Consider the following 18,366-nt stretch of genomic DNA (forward strand, 5'->3'; position numbering starts at 1 on the left):
TACAGCTGAATTCACACTTTTAATCCCAGAAAAACGCTCTTATTTACCATTTAAATGCCTGATTAAAGGGCCAAATACTGTTGTTTTGCAGTTTTCCTCGGGTTTTGAGTGCTCGGCGATGACACAGCTCTTGATGGGCCCGGACGTGAGACAGCACACTGGTGGTTGGGCTGGTGGTTGGGCTGGTGACACCATGGGCCCTGCTAATATTGTGCAGCCCTACTAGGAGCATTACTATAAAAGTATTTTTGTATGATATGTGTGTATTGCAGTGCTTCCCTGGGTAATTTGAAAGTGTTTTTAGACAGTGATGACAGTCCCTATCCTAACCTTTGTCATTTTTCCAGTTGGCTATCCATTTCAGACGTCACATTTTCATGCCTGTGTGCATTTATTAAATTCCTGCAGAAATTCCTTCTTCCTCCACGTTCCTTTTTATAAGAGCTTGGAGGCTGTTGTGTCTCGCCTGAATCTGCCTATTAAACCTCTTCTTCAGTAACACAGTGGCAGGGGCAGCCAATCAGAGCAAATATTTGTGTCTATTCGGTGCCTCCTGTGCTGTAAGAATGCTCCATCACTCTAATTATAGTTCAGGTACACACACAGACCCTCCTACCCAGACTGGTGCACTCATGCTGCCTGAGCTTATGCACATGTGTTGTTGATGATTTGCGTTGTTGCGATTTACTGCATATTTGTTGTGTCGAGTCCAGCCTTCTGCTACAGTGATGAACAGGCTGGCCGATCTGCTCCAGTGTTTGGAGACCCGGGGTTTGGCAGACGTTGAGCTTCCCTGCTGGCTGACCACTAAAACATCTCTCCATCAATGGCACGCTTCATGATCTCAGCCTGCCTGCGAATGTGCCTAAAGCCCAGCATTTCAACATCAGTCATATTTCTTCCATCAGCAGAGAGCATGGGCCTGTTTCGGGCTTGGCTTGGAGAAAACTGATTGTGTAAAAACCTGGAAAACTTGTTTGTTTGATGATTTAAAAAAAAAAATGTTTTAGAGGGGAAAAAGGAACACTATGTACAAGTTTAAGATATGAAATCTATTTTATTTAGATTTTCTCAGACATTTATTTAGCTTGTCAGAGCTTTATAAATGCTCTCACTCCTCAAATCTCCTTAATTCCCCAGCAATCATCAGCCATGAGCTCCTCTAATCAGCTGTCTAGCATTCTAAAGGTTAAATTGCTCAGAAAGTAGAATAAGATTACTAGAAGACAGCAAAGCATTTTCGGACAGCTGTTTCATCAGTTCATGCAATATAAGCAAAGTATGGCAGGTCAAGGTGAGATCTTGAAGACCAAGAAAACCTTGTAAAAACTCCCTGGTTTTACTGCAAAAGCATAACAGCGTTAACTGTGCAATGTGTAGCTTGATTTAGAGTGTGTGAGTGTGTCTTTGCTATCGTAACAACAGGAAAAGTACATCATGCACGGCTCAAAACGAGCAAAAGCTATGTAAAAAATCTGATGATCGTTCCATAGAACAACCAGATACCCCTAGTAGTGACTCAAGGAACACTAAAGGCCGGTTTATACTTCTGCAATGATGCAACGCATTGCTCATGGCATAGCCTGTGTGAATGCTTTACGTAGCTGTGCACGTTTATACTTCTGTGAAGGCGGTTAAAGGGGAATCTGTGGACGGGAACATGTGGCTTGAAGGACCAATCACAGCTGTGATGTGCAATACATAGTTACAGACACCCCCCCTCCATTTCTCTGCCCAAAAAAAACACAAAGCAAAAGATACCAGAGTAACCTTTACCTTTATTTATATATATATATGTTTACATTAATTCACCTCAACATGCCTTTTGTGTTTGTTTTCACTCTTGGGCCACTCGTCCAAGATTCCGGAGATTTTATCTGACTTGCAGGCATCAGGGAGCCGTTATTGATATGCGGCAGAATGTCGTAACTTCAGGGAAACTTGGGATGTCTGTAGTTAGATTTCTAGTTGAGAGTCTATGAGGCTATGGTGTAGGCCAGGGGTCGGCAACAAAAAAAAATAAAAACAAATAAAATCTTCCCCTGTTTCTCTGTTGCGCTCGGTGTGACTTTAGTTTCCGCCCCTTTTTAGTTTCTTGAGCTCCTAATTTCTTTAAAAGGCTGTTTTTTCCCCAGCTGTGTCCCAATTCACTAACCGGGACAGCAATAGTGTATTGGACCGCGACCCTGATGACAGGGGTTCGATCCTGCGTGAGGATCAGTGTGTTTATTTATCTATTTTTTCCTTTTTTCTTGGGTTTACCTTCTTTGAGAGCAACTGTTCTGCAATTGGGTTCAACAACCCTCTGGGCTGGAGAGCTACTAGTCTGTATCAGTCCATCCAATTACACTTTATTTTCCAAAACAGAAATTTTTTGTGGCCCAACACGTAATGGCTTGAAAAATATATGTCTATCCTAAAATGAATTGCTCTCCCCTGGCGTAGGCTATAGTTTAAGATCGGCTAGCGATGTGTTGAGAACACGTGGCTTCCAACAGGCATTTTTCAGCAGGATAATGTTCGCTCTCATACAGCAAGAGTTTACCAGGAATGTCTTTCTTTGTCAATAAGTGAGTGTATTCACACCTAAGTGCAAGTTTGTCTGGCAAAGTGAATGAATGCACCACAGCATTCAAGTCTTGCTACATCCACTCAGCCCGCACTGTGTTATGCAATGTTCTGGTTATAGTCAAAGAAAGCTACTGATTCATGGGCTTTCCTCAGGGAGAGCTGCACCTTATATAGACGGAGTGGCTTTAATTCACAGTTTGCTTACAGTATACTCTCGCGATTCAGTGTTAGAACTGTACACACTTCATCATCAAGCTGTTAGAAGATTTATGCCTCTGGGGGAAAACATTTCACACCCTGCTGAAACCATTAGCCTCATTATGGGGAATGTTGCTTTAAAGCAAATCCCCGCGGCTGAAAGCTTCAGTAGGAGTATAGTTAAGGATAAGTCCCATTGTCCTGTTCCTCAGCTCCAGCCAGAACGCCCAGTGACTCATATGTTCCCATCCTCCCCCCTCCACCTCCAGCTTAAACCTTGAAGACGGCTGGCCCTGGATCAGTTTTTCACCGCTAAATCCTGCTGAGTACGACTGTGGGTGATCGGCTGTGCTGCTCTGGGATGGTAGATAAATATGTGGGCCCTGGAGCTAGGCTAGCAGCTCACAGCTGCCGCCTGTGCATCTCTGGCTGTCTGATTCTGCACACAAATGATCTCAGACTCAGACTGATCTCTCACACAGCTGATGACATTTATCCTTTCCAAGTTCTTGAGTGTGGAATATGGAGCTACACTAGTGTTTGTTTCCTCAATTAAAGCTCTTGATTAATTTTGTCCCTCTCCAAAAAATACTAGCTTTAAAAAAATATATAATTACTTAATATTGCTGTGATCGTTTTTTAAGAGGTTAATATAAATATTTTTTTATTTTTGCCAATCTAATTGATTTTTTTATACACATTTACATTACACATACATTACTAAAAGCTCTGTCTAAAGAAAAAAAAAAGGAATTAATTAATCAATAATACACTTAAGGTTCATGCTATAATGTGTAATATTGGCACTGCTGTGCTGCGGTTATAGGCACAAGGCCGTAGAGCACCACAGCTGTGCCATTATTACATGTTATAGCACAAACCTCGAGTGTATTATTGTGATTATACCACAGTTCCATTATCGCTGTTCATTGAAAGATTTTAAGTTAAAGAGGAGGAGAAAATAGGATCTGTTTGGTTATAAAAAAATAAACTCCACGAGTTAAAATAGTTTCATTGCTGCTCTGTTTGTAGCTGCGCTGTTTGGCTTGTAAGCGCTGCATCGTTGCTAGGTTACCTGTATGTGGTGGAGTAGCCTTATACATGGAGAGCTTTGGTTACAGTGCATTACTGGCTGATAACGACACTCACAGAAATGGCCTCTTAGCCAATCACATTGCAGGGTCAGAACTTACTGTAGTATAATTTTTGATTAATCCTAGAATTCTGTTGTGATAATATGATTAACATTTTGAATTGATTGACACTTGCATTACAGCTGAAATAAGGCAGTTGTATTTATTTTTTTATTTGTAGGTGCGCTTAAAATCTAATAAAACCTCCTGAATAGTTTGTAGGATTGGTTGTTGTTTTTTTTTTTTTTTTCTGGCTACTGCGCTTGCACAGATCTCCATTAGTCAAACTGCAGAACAACTAATGACCAGCCCAGAGTCCAGACCTCAACATCATTGAATATGTCTGGGACGACTTAGTTTGTGAGCATAAAACTATTTGACTTCTAAGACTTAGCTTGCGGAAAAATCGCTTTGCAACTTTCAATACAACTCCTCCTTCACCATGTTTAACAGATGACGTGGTATGCTTTGTATTTTGAGGAGGAAATAAGGAAATACGTATCTCAGAAAAATGCAGATTTTTGTAGAACTACTAAAGTCTGAGTCTTCTCATTGTACTTAATGGCTGTTTGCACTGTAGATTATTTAGATTAAGCCTGGTTTTGGTCCAAGTCTGGATTCCTGTTTTATAAACACAATTCCACAACCTCAAAACCTCCATCTCCCCATCTATGAGGCTTGGTTTAGTCTGTGTCTAGAAATCCAGCCTGCAACTCATCATGCTGAAATGGTTTGCAGCTGTTCACTTAAACGGCTCTTGATCAGCGAGCAGAAAATGAAGTTAACCGCTGGCCCTTAATTCCTGTTACACCAGAGAAGCATTTTTTAAATATTTTTTATAAAATACAGTTTTTTGACAGGAATTTTCTTCCCTTGATACATTCTTTCACTCTTCTTCCCCTTACTTTTCATAATGACTCGAGAACTGAGGTCATATCACAGTTCTTCACCCCCCAGCTCTGAGCACAGGGGTCAGATTGTACCACGACATCACTCTCTAATGTCAGTCTTTCTCACTCTAGAACAACATGCCTCAGGAACTCCAGAATCCAGAGCTTTGCGTGAACTGCCTATCTGTGAGAAAACAAGCTTGCGAGCTCTTGAATGCAGCATAAAACCACAACCATGTGAATCCTGCAGATCTGAGACTGTGGCAGGACTCGAGCTTGTTTGTTATTCTTGTCTTGCATGGTTTTATCCACTATGCCCTATAAACTGTGTTCCCGGCTTTTTTTTTGGACATGTTTATGGACAAGAACAAAGCTCCTTGTTGTCCAGTAATTTCTGCATTACAGATCTTGGTAAAGACTTCAGTGAAACTTTTTCCTGGAACTTCATCTATCCATCTAGCCTAGTGCATCTTAAAAAAATAGAATATCATTTAAAAGTAACTTTATTTCAGTAATTCAGTTCAAAATGACACACAGAGTGATCTACTTTAAGCTTTTGTTTCTTTTATTGTTGATGATTATGGCTTACAGCCATTGAAAACCCAAAAATCAGTGTTTTAGAAATTTCGAATATGATATAAGACCAATTGGTATTTTTGTCAGTGTGGGCAGTGTGCCAAGTCCTGCTGGAAAATAAAATCAGCATCTCTAAAAATATATATTGTCAGTAGCAGAGGGAAGCATGAAGTGCTGTAAGATTTTGTGGGAAAACTAAACTGCACTGACTTTAGACTTGATAATAAAACACAGTGGATCAACAGCAGCAGATGACATGTCTCTCCAATATATCAAACCATCACTGATCATCAGTACATTTTACATTTCATTTAAAGTAAATCAAGGGAGCAGAGTCTGGAGGAAGAGTGGAGAGACACACAGTCCAAACTGCTTGAGGTCTAGTGTGAAGTTTCCACCAATCAGTGATGGTTTGTTTGGAGAGACATGTCATCTGCTGGTGTTGATCCACTGTGTTTTATTATCAAGTCTAAAGTCAGTGCAGTGTTTTAGTGGATTTCATTTTTCAGCAGGACTTGGCACACGGTCCACACTGCCAAAAGTGTATCCATTGGTCTTATATAATATTCAGATTTTCTGAGACACTGATGTTTGGGTTTTCATTGGATGCAAGCCATAATCAACAACAATAAAAAAATAAACTCTTAAAATAGATCACTCTGTGTTTAATGCATCTATATAAAATATGAGTTCTGGCAGGCGCTATAGATCCCTGCAAACAAAAACAACTCGACATAAAAATAGCTTCTTTCCCATGGCGATCACCTGTCTGAACTGTTGACTTATCCGTACTTTTCATTTGCACTACTATTGATGCAGTTTAATCCTCTGTGTGTGCTTTGGTATGTGATAATATGTTTTGTTTTGTATATTCTTATCATAATTGTGTATATGTATCTCAATGTATAGAGAGTTAATAGTTACCGAAGTCAAATTCCTTGTGTATGATAAGTATACTTGGCAATAAACTGAATGATGATGAGTTTCACATTTTAAACTGAATTACTGAAATAAAGTAACTTTTCAATGATATTCCTATTTTTATGAGATGCACTAGTATAATAATAAATGAAATAAAGGTGATCAGAAAAACATGAGATATCTCAGCGTAGGTTGTATTTACGAGGCCATGTCAGTTTTGCACTAAACAGCTACTGCAATTCTGCAGCGCCTTTTAAAGGAAAGTGATAATCATCACTTAGCATTGCGGCTAACGCCCAAAACAGTACGAGCTCTGGGAACAGTCCAGACCATGTGAACTATTAGCACATGCTGTGTGCCACCGCCCATGTAAACAACCCTGTTTATTTGAAGGAAGGAAGAAAGGAGATCCCTTTGGGTTTCGCTTGGGAAGAAAAGGCCAAGAGCAGTTCAGTCCTGCAGAATATACAGAACTCTTTTAGAACTCGGATTAAATGGTGAAGCAGAGGTGAACGCTAGCAGGGATTTTATCAGGTGGATTTGATTTAAGCGCTCTGGTGGGGTTAGTGCTGTGGGAATGGTGATTGGACGCCTGAAACAGTGCTGTAATGAGACACTTGTATAAAGAGAAGTCCAGCTTAAGGGTTAAAAGGTCTGCAACAACAAGCAGAACATCTGTTTTTGAAATAAAGGGTCAATGAGCTATTGCCTTAACTCACTGCCTTAAATGCTCCAAGAAAAAGACATTTTGAAAAGCCACAAATACATAAGGCTTGTGTTGTGTACAGTAGTAAAGTTGTAAGTGGTATTAGTGAATATAGTAACTCTGTATTCTGTAGTAGAGAAGTGGGAGGAGCTTCTGGTCATAGTGAACATAAGGCTTGTGTTGTGTACAGTAAAAATCTTTTTTTTTATTATTGTTTTTTTTTTTTTTGTCTAATTTCTTGCAGTGTATTTTGTACTGAGAGCAGTGCTTGGAAGGTAACCAGAGTCTGGTATGAGTGAGGAGAGGTCAGCTAATGGGTCAACAGTAGAGGTTAAAGGTCATTTAGTGCATTGCCTATGGCTTCCTGGCAGGTCCGTGTCAACTACAACAAAAACAACGGCAGCTTATAAAGTAAAGTGAACAATGCGGTGCTGCTTGAGCCCGGGTGTGTTTGTTCGGCCCACTCCCACAGTCTCCCTCGCTGCCACTCACTGACAACTCTATTGGTCCCACATGTTGGGAGTTTAGCTAAGGCAAGATTTACTGGCACGGAATCACGAGAGGCTTTAGAACATCATGACAATAGAGATCATGTTTTCATCCAGAACGGATTACAGCGACACACTCTTACACACTTCCCCAGCTGTTTTCCACCAGAACTAGTAAGCCAATAGGCTCATGCTAAGACTGGCTAGTATAGGAAATATACTGGTGTGTTCCCAAATAGGATGAAGAATTGTCTTAAGCTCAGGTGATGTATGGCAGCATCCGGTATGTCTCTGCTTTAGTTATGCATAATTGAGACATATTCTCATATTACCTTCAGCAACCAGGGTTTTGGCATAGGTGGCTTTAGCTGATTGTTGTGTTATAACATTGCATTACATAACATTTGGCAGACACTTTTGTCCAAAGTGACTTACAGTAATGATGTACATATAGCAATAGAAGTTTAAGGTAAAAAAAAAAAAAAACATTTTTAAATTCTTATACAGGGCCTAAAGGAGGTCAAATGGAAATATTTGGATAGAGGAGGAAAGGAAAGGGAAGAAGGAAACGAGGTTGGAAGTAGTTAGTTATTTAGAGGTGTTAGGAGAGTAAGAGCTCTTTGAAGAGCTCTGTCTTCAGGAGTTTATTAAAGATAGTGAGAGATTCTCCTGATCTGGTAGTAGAAGGTAGTTAGTTAGAGGTGTTAGGAGAGTAAGTGCTCTTTGAAGAGCTCTGTCTTCAGGAGTTTATTAAAGATAGTGAGAGATTCTCCTGATCTGGTAGTAGAAGGTAGTTAGTTAGAGGTGTTAGGAGAGTAAGTGCTCTTTGAAGAGCTCTGTCTTCAGGAGTTTATTAAAGATTCCGGGAAGGAATGTAAGCTTTCAGGAGTGATCAGTGCAGGTAGGAAGGAGCTGTTCTGTATCACCTTGTAGGCGATTGTAAGAGCTTTGAATTTGATGCGAGCCTCAACTGGTAGCCAATGGAGCTCAATGAGCAGTGGGGTGACATGTGCTCGTTGGTTTTGGTTGGTTGAAGACCAGCTGTGCTGCTGCATTCTGAATCATCTGGAGTGGTTTTACTACACAGTTAGCAGGGCATTGCAGTAGTCGAGGTGTGAGATGACGACTGCTTGAACCAGGAGTTGGGTGGCCTGTTGCGTTAGAAACGATCTAATTTTTCTGATGTTATAAAGCGCCAAGCGTCAGGATCGAGCAACTGAGGCCACATGGTTTGTGAATGAGAGCTGGTCATCAACCAGAACACTCAGGTTCCTATAGCAACCTTTGTCGGTGAGAGAGAGAGTCGATGGTTATAGAGAAGTTGTGTTGGATAGATGATTTTACTGGTATAACCAGAAGTTCAGTCTTTGAGATTTTTAGTTGAAGGTGATGCTCCTTCATCCATGAGGACAATTTATCATTATCATTATTATTATTTTCATTTATCGCAATCATTTCTGGGACGATATATCGTCCTGAAAATGTTGTTATCATGACAGGCCTAAATATAGCAATAAAAAAGGTCATTAAGTTCAGATCTTTCGTTCGTTCTCCCGAGGGAATGAGCATGTGCATTCTGTCCCGGCCTGTTTTTCCCCCATTCCTCCACTTTTTCTTGTTCTTTTTCTTTTTTTCTCTCCAGTAGGGGAGCGAAGTTCACCGCGTGGTCCTCTGTCTCCTTCCCTCACTCCGGGAGCTGCTGTAGGAGGGCTTTCTCTCTTTCTTTTTGTTTTCTTTCTGAGAGAGAGAAAGAGATCCTCCCCGGTCTCCTCGCTGCTCGTCTGCTTGACAAGTCCTTACAAATCGCTTCCCCAGCTGGAGAACACCTCCCATCATCTCCCCGCCGGTTACTGAGGAAACGAGCCACGTGTTCCGGAAATGCTCTCTTACTTCTTCCAGTAATAAATTGCATCCGTAGCTACGTACCTGTTTTCCTCCACTCTCTGAAACAAGCACATGTTGTCCTAACGTGACGTTTGAGAGCACACAGCGTCTTAGCCTGTGTTCACTGCTGAAAAGCTGAAAGAGCAACAAGCGACCAGTCATTTTTAATGGGAGGATGTGAGACAAATCGACAGTGTTGTGCATGAATGCGTTCGTTTAATACAAATAAAATGTAAATGTGTAACTAAACGTGCAGCCAAGCTATCTCACCATAATATCAGAAAATGAATCCAAACCGCTAGAGCGAGTCCTCAAGTGAGTCAAAAATTAATAATAGGGTAAATGGAGCTTAACAGATAAAACCTCAAATTAAAAATAACATCTCTCCATTTCTCCAGGATATTCTTTTACTTTTGGAAGTTTGATAAGAAAACCTCTGGAATATAATCAAAAGAAAGACAATTGATCACAAGCCATCAAACCAAGCTGTACTGCTTGAATTTTTGCATCAGGAGTAAAGGTATAAAATTATCCAAAAGCAGTGTGTAAGACTGGTGGAGGAGAACATGATGCCAAGATGCATGAAAAAAAAACTCTGATTAAAAACCAGGTTTTTTCCACCAAATATTGATTTCTGAACTCTTAAAACTTAACTATCTTTTTTGTTATTTCAGCCATTTCCCATTTTCTGCAAATAAATGCTCTAAATTATTATATTTTCATTTATTATTCAGGAAAAATGTTGTCTGTAGTTTATAGAATAAAGCAACAATGTTCATTGTATTTAAACATAAACCTATAAATAGCAAAATCAGAGAAACTGATTCAGAAACTGAAGTGGACTCTTAATTTTTTTCAGAGCTGTATATGTTTCAGTTTCTCTACAGTAAACAGTTTTTTAAGCAGTAAAGACGCTACAATACTGGTACAGTATAAAAAATCCCTGTACAGAATTCCCTCTTTAATCTGAGAAATGCACATTGGGTATCACAACAAAGCACAGGCTGCGACTGTTTCCAGCATTTTACTGTGTTTCAGCATTTTGGAAAACATTTTTGGAATGTGGGTTCAAAGTGTGCATTTGCAAGTTTTTTTTGTACATTTTTTCTATAAAAGTAATTGCTTGTTTCTGTTCAAAAATACACCAAAATACATTTATATATCTATTATCAACCTGTAAAAAACTAAATATGTAAATTATTCTCTTTATACGTCGCTTTATGCAACAGCTTTCATAACTAAAACACTTTCCGTGGTTAAAGGACACGTTAGCTTGATTTCGCGCCATCGCACCAAAGCCACTCATTTATTTTGTTGTTTTGTTTGTTGTCAACCACAGAGTCAAAATTAGATTTTGGAAAGTCTCACTTTAGCATCAAGCCTGATCAGGTGCCAGATCTAAATTTAGCTCTGTCTGGACGCTCAGATGACCATTTCTGCAATTATAGGCCAGAGCAGTGGACTTCTGGACAAAATTTACTGTCAGTTTAACGATCTAATGTCATTTTTGATGTGTATTTTGGGTCAAAATACAGTGTAATTCAGGTACCATAAATATTATTTCAGTTTGTATTGTGCAAATGCATTTTTCATTTATGATATTTAGTTTTTTTTTTCCAGTCAAACAAACCTTTATTCAACAAAAACATAAAAAATAGCATGTTTTGAATGGTCTTAGCTGGTCTTTCAGAGTCTATCAGCCGTATCGTACACCCTGTGCAAGGTGCATCGCGATGCTCTTTGCTATCTTACACTCAGTCAACAGTCTATTTTCACACCTTGCACTCGAGCTGTTAAAATAGCGTCAGAGTTTAGGAATAAATCTACACTGATGGGTGTGGTGGTCTGGAAGTGAGGTGTGTTCAGGTAAATTTCTGGCGTGTTTCTATTTATCTTGGTGGAGGAAAACACAGGAGCTCCAATGACTGATTAAAACCCTGACAACAGTCAACACTCCATTCATATAGGTTGAGTTAAACCCAACTTTTAACTCATCATTAAATAGAATAAAGAATAAAATAACATTCCTGTTCCCTTAAATGAGCTGCTGGTGTATCTTCACAGCATTAACGAGCAGGTCAGTATCCTCTGCTGAGACAAACAAAAGTGCTGCACTGTTAAGATACGAACGCGCCAAAGTCAGAGCTCACCTGACTCTTAAAGAGAATGACAAGTGGCACACTTTTTGTGCATTTTGAGCCGTGCAAGGCCTTTTTTGAGCACTCACAATACCAAAGACACCGAAACACCATAAATCCAGCTGCATGATACTCAATTGACTGGTGCGTGACAGATCTCTAAAATAGATCACTAGGAGGATAAAATACTGGTCCTCCAAATAAAAACCTACCCTTTATTAGTGGCCTAGCCAGTAACTAGCTCTTGATAGGAGAAGGACAAAATAACGCTATCGCAATATAGTGTATTGTTTTTTGTTTGTGATACATTTTTAATATTTGGTGTCAAATATGTATATTTTTTTATCATAAGCCCTATCTGGACAGGATTAGTGTCTCAGGAGGGCATCTGTGAAAAATATTTCACACTTCTACTCAGTGATAAAACTCTTCTTGCATCCGGACTGCAATTGAAAAAAACAGGAGGACCAGTGAGTTTTTAGGCTTTCTCATCACATGACATCAGGTTCAGTAGCTCCTCCATTTCCTCTTGCTGTTGTGTTTTTAACGTGGATCTCTGTGGAAACTCACGCCTAAACTGTAATTACGGTGCGTGGCAGTGAACAAAGAGCTATTTCATTAAACGCGAGGAGACGAAACTCAGAGGCGTGACTCCGGACGGGACTAAAATTACTGGAGGACCACGGAGTTTAGCGCAGAAAATCAGTAGATAATTTAGCCTATAATTTTCTCAGAGGACGTCTTAGGTGAAAAACACATACATGATTGTTCCGAACGGGAATAAAATCACAGAGGACCCCCCCCCCCAGAAAAGAGAAAATTACCTCAGGACCCCCTAGAGATACTAATCTCGTCCGGATAGAGCTATAGGCACTCTAAACGTCCTAAAACTCAACCCCAAATTCAACTGTTGGTGATTTGAGGTGATTTAATTGGGATAAGCTGGAGCTTCACAGTGTGAAGGAAAAGCAGCAACTATTGTTCAGCACCTCAAGAAACTCCTTCAAGATGTGTCCTCAAAGACAATGTGGTGGGCAGTGCTGCACCGCGGGCTGCCAGCAGGGGGACTGGTAGACATAGGGGAGGAAATGGTAGAGTGGGATCCCAAATCTCCAACTCCCAGAATCCCCGGCGGTGATTAGTGTCAACCAGCTGCACACGTGCACTACCCTATTTAAACCTCAGTCAAACCAGACCTCACTGTTGCACCTTCACTGAGGGGTGACCGGTACTAGAGGGTATAAGAAAAAAAGAAAAGAAAAGAAAAGAGAATAAAATAAAATAAAAGGTGATCTCAAAAAAGGAAAGTGATCTGAAAGCAAGCATCACAAAAAGAAAATAAAAGAAAAGGTGATCTCAAATGAAAGCCACACAAAAAAGAAAAGAAAAGAAAAAGGTGGTCTCAAAAAAAGAAAAGAAAGCCACACAGAAAGAAAATAAAATAAAATATCTTGAAAGAGTATAAAGAGAGGACTGAACGGTGCTCAGCCAGTTCTAAGTTTGGTTGTGTTTTAGTTTGGTTTATTTGAAGTTTAAAGCTGTCTTTTGTTGGTACAAGCCATTTTGTGGCATTTCCTTTGTTCTGTTTCCCGCCTTTTTTTCCACACCTCTTGTGGGGGATTTTTTCCCACCCATTCTCCAGTCTACTCTGAGAAACAGTCACTTAAGCACAACACATTTAAAATTATTATCCCAATCCGTAACTAGAACTAAATAATACTAAATGGAACTATATCCTTATAAGTATATAAATATATATAAATATATATATATATATATCCATTATATATTCATATCTGCTTTGCACTTGGATCCCACACCTACCCCAACCGTAACAGATAAATGTCCTACTTAGAAGAATCAAAAGAATAAAACAGATTCTGGTTTCACACTATTTAATTAATTTAGCATGTGTTTCTGTATAACTTTAATATAGTCTTCAATATTAAATTTACTATGTAAAAAATCATAAGAAAACAAAAAACATATTAAATGACAAAAGAATTTTCCCAACTTTTGACTGGTACTGTATATGGCCAACCCCGGTGTTACCAGGCAGAAAGGACACTCTACTTAGCCCAGAAATTCCTTCCACAACCACATTCCCAAGTTAATACTCAGAGTGTCTTCTTCCAGCCATGTTCTCACCCTCCTGCTGTGGTCTGGGATGAGGAAAAGAAGAACTTCTCCTGCCTCTCTCCGGAGCCTCTTTCCTTAAGCCTGAGGAAAGCCTTGGTTTTTGTTTCATGGTGCAGCAGACACTAGTGCTGGTGGTGTGGGTGGTGTTGGGTGGTGTGGTGTGGTGGAGGAGGAGGGCAGGTCAAGCTCTGGCTTAAGGCTGGGTTGTTTCTTGCTGAGCACAGCAAATTAACGCTGGTCTGCTCCAGGCCCAAAGAATGCAAGTCTGTTCATCCACCTCCCTGTGTGGCCTCCCTCAGTGGAGATATGATTTATGAGCGATGCACTGTTTGGGCAAAAGTATTGGGACACATGCTCATTGATTCTCATTGATGATTTCTTTAGAAATCAATGGATTTAAAAATGTTTATTCTGTTTTTGTTGGAGTAACTGCGTCTACTGGCCAGGGTAGGATTTGATTAGATTTAGCAGAACAAGCAAGAGTAGCACTGTAGTAACCCCACACAGGCCCGTTGCAACAAGGTAAGCAAAACAATAAATTGCCTGGGCCCCCCGAGCTGGCCTGAGTCCCCCAGACAATGACAGATTATGAGTTAAATGCAATGAAAACTGTGTGTGGCTGTGTGAGCAGCCTTTTAAGGAAAGTACAGAATTCCCTCTCAACTGGGCTCCTCCCACTAGTTGCTGACAGCAGCCAGGAAGACAGGTTTGTCATTCCTGCAGCCGGCAAAATATGAACCTTCAGCAATCATGAAGCCAGAAAAGAAAGGATAGAAAAGAAGAGGAAGAAAATATTTTTTTTTATTTAGCTTGAGACCCTCAAATGCCTTAAACATGATCTTAAACCACAGAATCCACAACTCATACCAAAAGTATTGGATGGAGCTCCAATACAAGCAATCTCTATCAGCCAAAGTATTTGCATTCCACGATTTAGCCAAACATTTTTGTACTTGCTGAAACATTTAGCCAAAAGTTATATCAGACAAAATTATTGGTATGCCACAGTTTTGCTAAAAGATTTTGAAAACTGCTCTATTAGCCAAAGTTTACATAAACATTTTAGACCTCAGCATTTAGCCAAATTTGCCAATCATCCAAAGTTTGGCCAAATGTTTATGGACACTGCTCAGCTAGCCAGAGTTTAGCCGAATGTTTTTAGACTTTAGCATTTAAGCAAACATTTTTTGACTAAGCAATTACCTGGAATTTCGTAGCAACAACTTAACACCTTATTAACCTTTTGGTAAACCACAGCAACACCTTAGCAACCACTTAGCAATGACCTGAGATTCCATAGCAACCATGTATCCATAGGTTTGTGGACACTGCTCTATTAGCCATAGTTTAGTCAAAAGTTTTTGAGCATACATATGTACAGACTTGCCCCATTAATAGTTTAGTATTTTAGGTTTGTTTAAAAATGTTATTTTTATTTTTTTTGGGATATTTAAAATTGTTTATGTTCCAATTTAATGCGATTGGCTCCCTGCAACAGTTCAGCAATTTTAAAAAAGTTTAGAAGTTATTTCCAGGACAAAATATTGTCCAGACAAAAATAGGCTTATCAGAAGCCTACTGAAGGATTCTGTAATGTGAATGTAGCGGTTGGTGTAGTATGGTGTAGTTGGTGTAGTGGATAACAGCACCGCCTGCCAGTCAGCTACCATGTGGAAGACTGGGGTTCAATTTCTGGTCTGGGTGACTATACTTTGCCACACCAATAAGAGTCCTTGGGCAAGACTTTATGCTAAAATGCCATAAATGTACATGTAAATGATGCATTTGTTCAATGCATCGTGTCAGAATTACACAATGAATGGTTCAATAGAAATAGCAAGATGCTGCCAAATTGGTTGGCTGACCTGACTAAACAACATGGCTTTGTGGTTGTAAGTATTAGCCTCGTATAAAAAACACCCACTGATCCTTTCGTACCTCTACACACTCCATCAGATTCCCATAAAAGTCTTTTATCTCTTTGGTTTCAATAAAATGTAATCCACCTCATGATCCACACCATTTGCACCATCATGAAAAAGACAAACTGTGGCCAGTGGCTTATTTTCTTGTGATGAATGTGTTGAATCATAAAACCTTTTCAGAAAACGGGGAAAGTTTTACTAGAGCCATTATGAGGACCCTCGCAGAGGCTCCAGCGGGGACTTGCGTAACTCTGGTGCGATGCACAACACAGACGTTCAGGCACTGGAAACTCTTAATAAGCTTTTTTCCAGAGACGTGTCTGTTTTGTAGGAAAAGGGAAGCTCACTGGAGTGAGAGATAATTGGTTAAAGCAATCCTCAGGCTTTTACAAAAGAAGATTTTATCCCGAATTTCTACTGTGGCAGAAAAGGCCCATTTTTAGCCCATTTTATCTCTTTTTTGGTAGGCCAATTACTCAGTGTTTATTTGAATCCTCCCCAACACTAGCAATGCCCAAACACTGGAAGAATGAGGACTAGTGCATGCCTCCTCTGATACAGGTGAAATCAAACTCCACTCCAACTGCTGCTGAGTGTGTCAGTTATCATTCCCTTTAAGAGGCAGGTGCCCTCTGACTTTTAACTGTGCAGCGCTTTGTGTGTCTTCGCAAAGGATACTGACATCAGCCAATGCTATTATGAATTTACACTTATATAGCGCCTTTTTAGAAACCCAAAGACACTTTACAATTTATACATTCAGCACTTATACACACATCACAGCCAATAGCAGACAGCTTACTCTTAACCTGAAACAACCGTCCACCTGGAGGACTGCATCAGGCAATACAGCCCATTTTACCCAGGATGGAATCCCAGCCCATATCTAGGCACACAGTCATACATACACACATTTAGTACACACACAACTATACTATACACATACCTATACATACATATACAAATTAATTTAGAGTATTTGATTTTTCTGGGTAATTTATAGTTTACAATTTTTGTCTAATCTCCATGTTTTTAAACTGTGGGAGGAAACCGGAGGAAACCCAAGCAGGCACAGGGAGAACATGGAAACTCCACCCAGATAGGGACTTGAAAAGCGCTAGATACCCAGCTCTGATATATCAGCAAATAAATGCCTGTGCCAGCCATCGCTGGAAGTAATATGGGAGAAAGCTCTATCTACCCACCCAGAAAGATCATGGCCAATTGTGCTATCTCGGACTCCGGCTGCTGATGGCAAGCAACATGAAAATTGCCGACCCTTGGATAGTTGTGACAGCTTAGTCTGCTCTATTACTGGGATCTGCAAAATCATAATTATTCAGAGACAAGACTCCAGAAGCAAGCATACAAAAGAAAACACTGTTAATTTTAGGTGAAATGTTAACAGTTTGATTGAAAGCAATATCTACTAAACTAAACTAAACAACTAAAACTTTTTCATTGGAAGTGAAAGACTTTGGCATAGTCAGACAAGGGTTTGTGGCATCTGAACTTCAGCAGATCCTGCTGTTTATAGAAGGAGAGGAACTAACCTTCTGAGCAACAGGGTAGGATTAAACTGGCGGTGGTGGGGAGGGCAGAAAGAAAAAACATTAAAACACTCTACTATCTACCATGTCCTAATGTATAATTAGTACCTCTTTTATTTGTTGTTCTTTCCAGAGCTTGAACATCCAGGTGGAGGATGTGCGCATTCGGCCGATCCTGTCGTCCTACCGGAAGCGAATCCCTGTGACTGAGGGCTACGTGGAGGTGAAGGATGGAGGGAAATGGAAGCAGATCTGCAATGAAGAGTGGGACCCAATGAACAGCAGGGTGATCTGCGGGATGTTTGGCTTCCCTGGAGATCAAAGATACAACACACGAGTCTACAGGTCAGCGTGCACCATCTTTATGTTTTGCTTTTCTGTGAGATTTTTGTCTTGTTAATTGTCAATGATGAGGCAGATGGAGGGTCACTACCTATCCAGAAAGATCTGAGGCAATCCTATTCATTTTAATGGGAAGAGTCGGCTCTGTCAGACGCAGTCGTGCGGTGCGTCATGAGTCTGATGCTTCGGGATGCGATGCTATGAATAGTTGAGCAGAGGTGAATTATATGCCACTAAATCCGTCCAACGTGATGCATCTAGAATTTCCCTTCGGGATCAATAAAGTATCTATCCATCCATCCATCCATCCATCCATCCATCCATCCAATATACAGCTTAGACAAAGGCTGCAGAGCTTGTTGGTAGCCTATATGCTGTTCTCTAGACATTGTTATGAAGCTTAATCAAACATTTATATTTATAAATACACATTTATAATTATTAGTTTATAGGAAATAATAATAGCTTTTATAAAAGCATTTCCCATTTATTAAAGCAATTTAATTGGACGAGACATGAAACACCTTTGTAACGCCCACATATGACCATTTGGAGGGGGGCAGTGCCTTCATGTGCGTTGACACAACAGAGCAGTGTAAATGCAGCATAAGGCCCATGGGTCCATGGCTTGAGTACGCTGCCTGTTGCCATCAGCAGCCGGAGTCCGAGAGAGCACTGTTGGCCTTGCTGTCTTGGGGGGTTAAATGTCTCTCTGTCTCTTCCCACTCTTCTCTTCTGAAGTTGACTTCCACGGGGTGTATGCTAGCCAATGCATTAGAGCTGGCAACCCGGCACTTTCCTCTGAGCATGTTGGTTGCCCAGTTGGTTGCAATGGTTGCAGTTCATTATTACATTATTGGGAGTGTGTAATAGAGTGGAGGTAAGTGAGTGATTAAACACAGTGT

General features: G+C 40.2%; 1 protein-coding gene across 1 annotated transcript in view; it reads left to right on the forward strand.

Annotated features, from left to right (window-relative positions):
• The window catches only part of loxl2b (lysyl oxidase-like 2b), a 59,022-nt gene that overhangs the window by 12,920 nt on the left and 27,736 nt on the right, over window positions 1–18,366 (forward strand). Inside the window, exon 4 of the mRNA XM_022666876.2 lies at window positions 17,253–17,464. Within this exon, the coding sequence (XP_022522597.1) occupies window positions 17,253–17,464 (212 nt within the window). The remainder of the gene's footprint in view (window positions 1–17,252; window positions 17,465–18,366) is intronic.

The sequence above is a fragment of the Astyanax mexicanus genome, chromosome 22, assembly GCF_023375975.1.
Source record: "Astyanax mexicanus isolate ESR-SI-001 chromosome 22, AstMex3_surface, whole genome shotgun sequence".
NCBI classification, from domain to species: Eukaryota; Metazoa; Chordata; class Actinopteri; order Characiformes; family Acestrorhamphidae; genus Astyanax; species Astyanax mexicanus.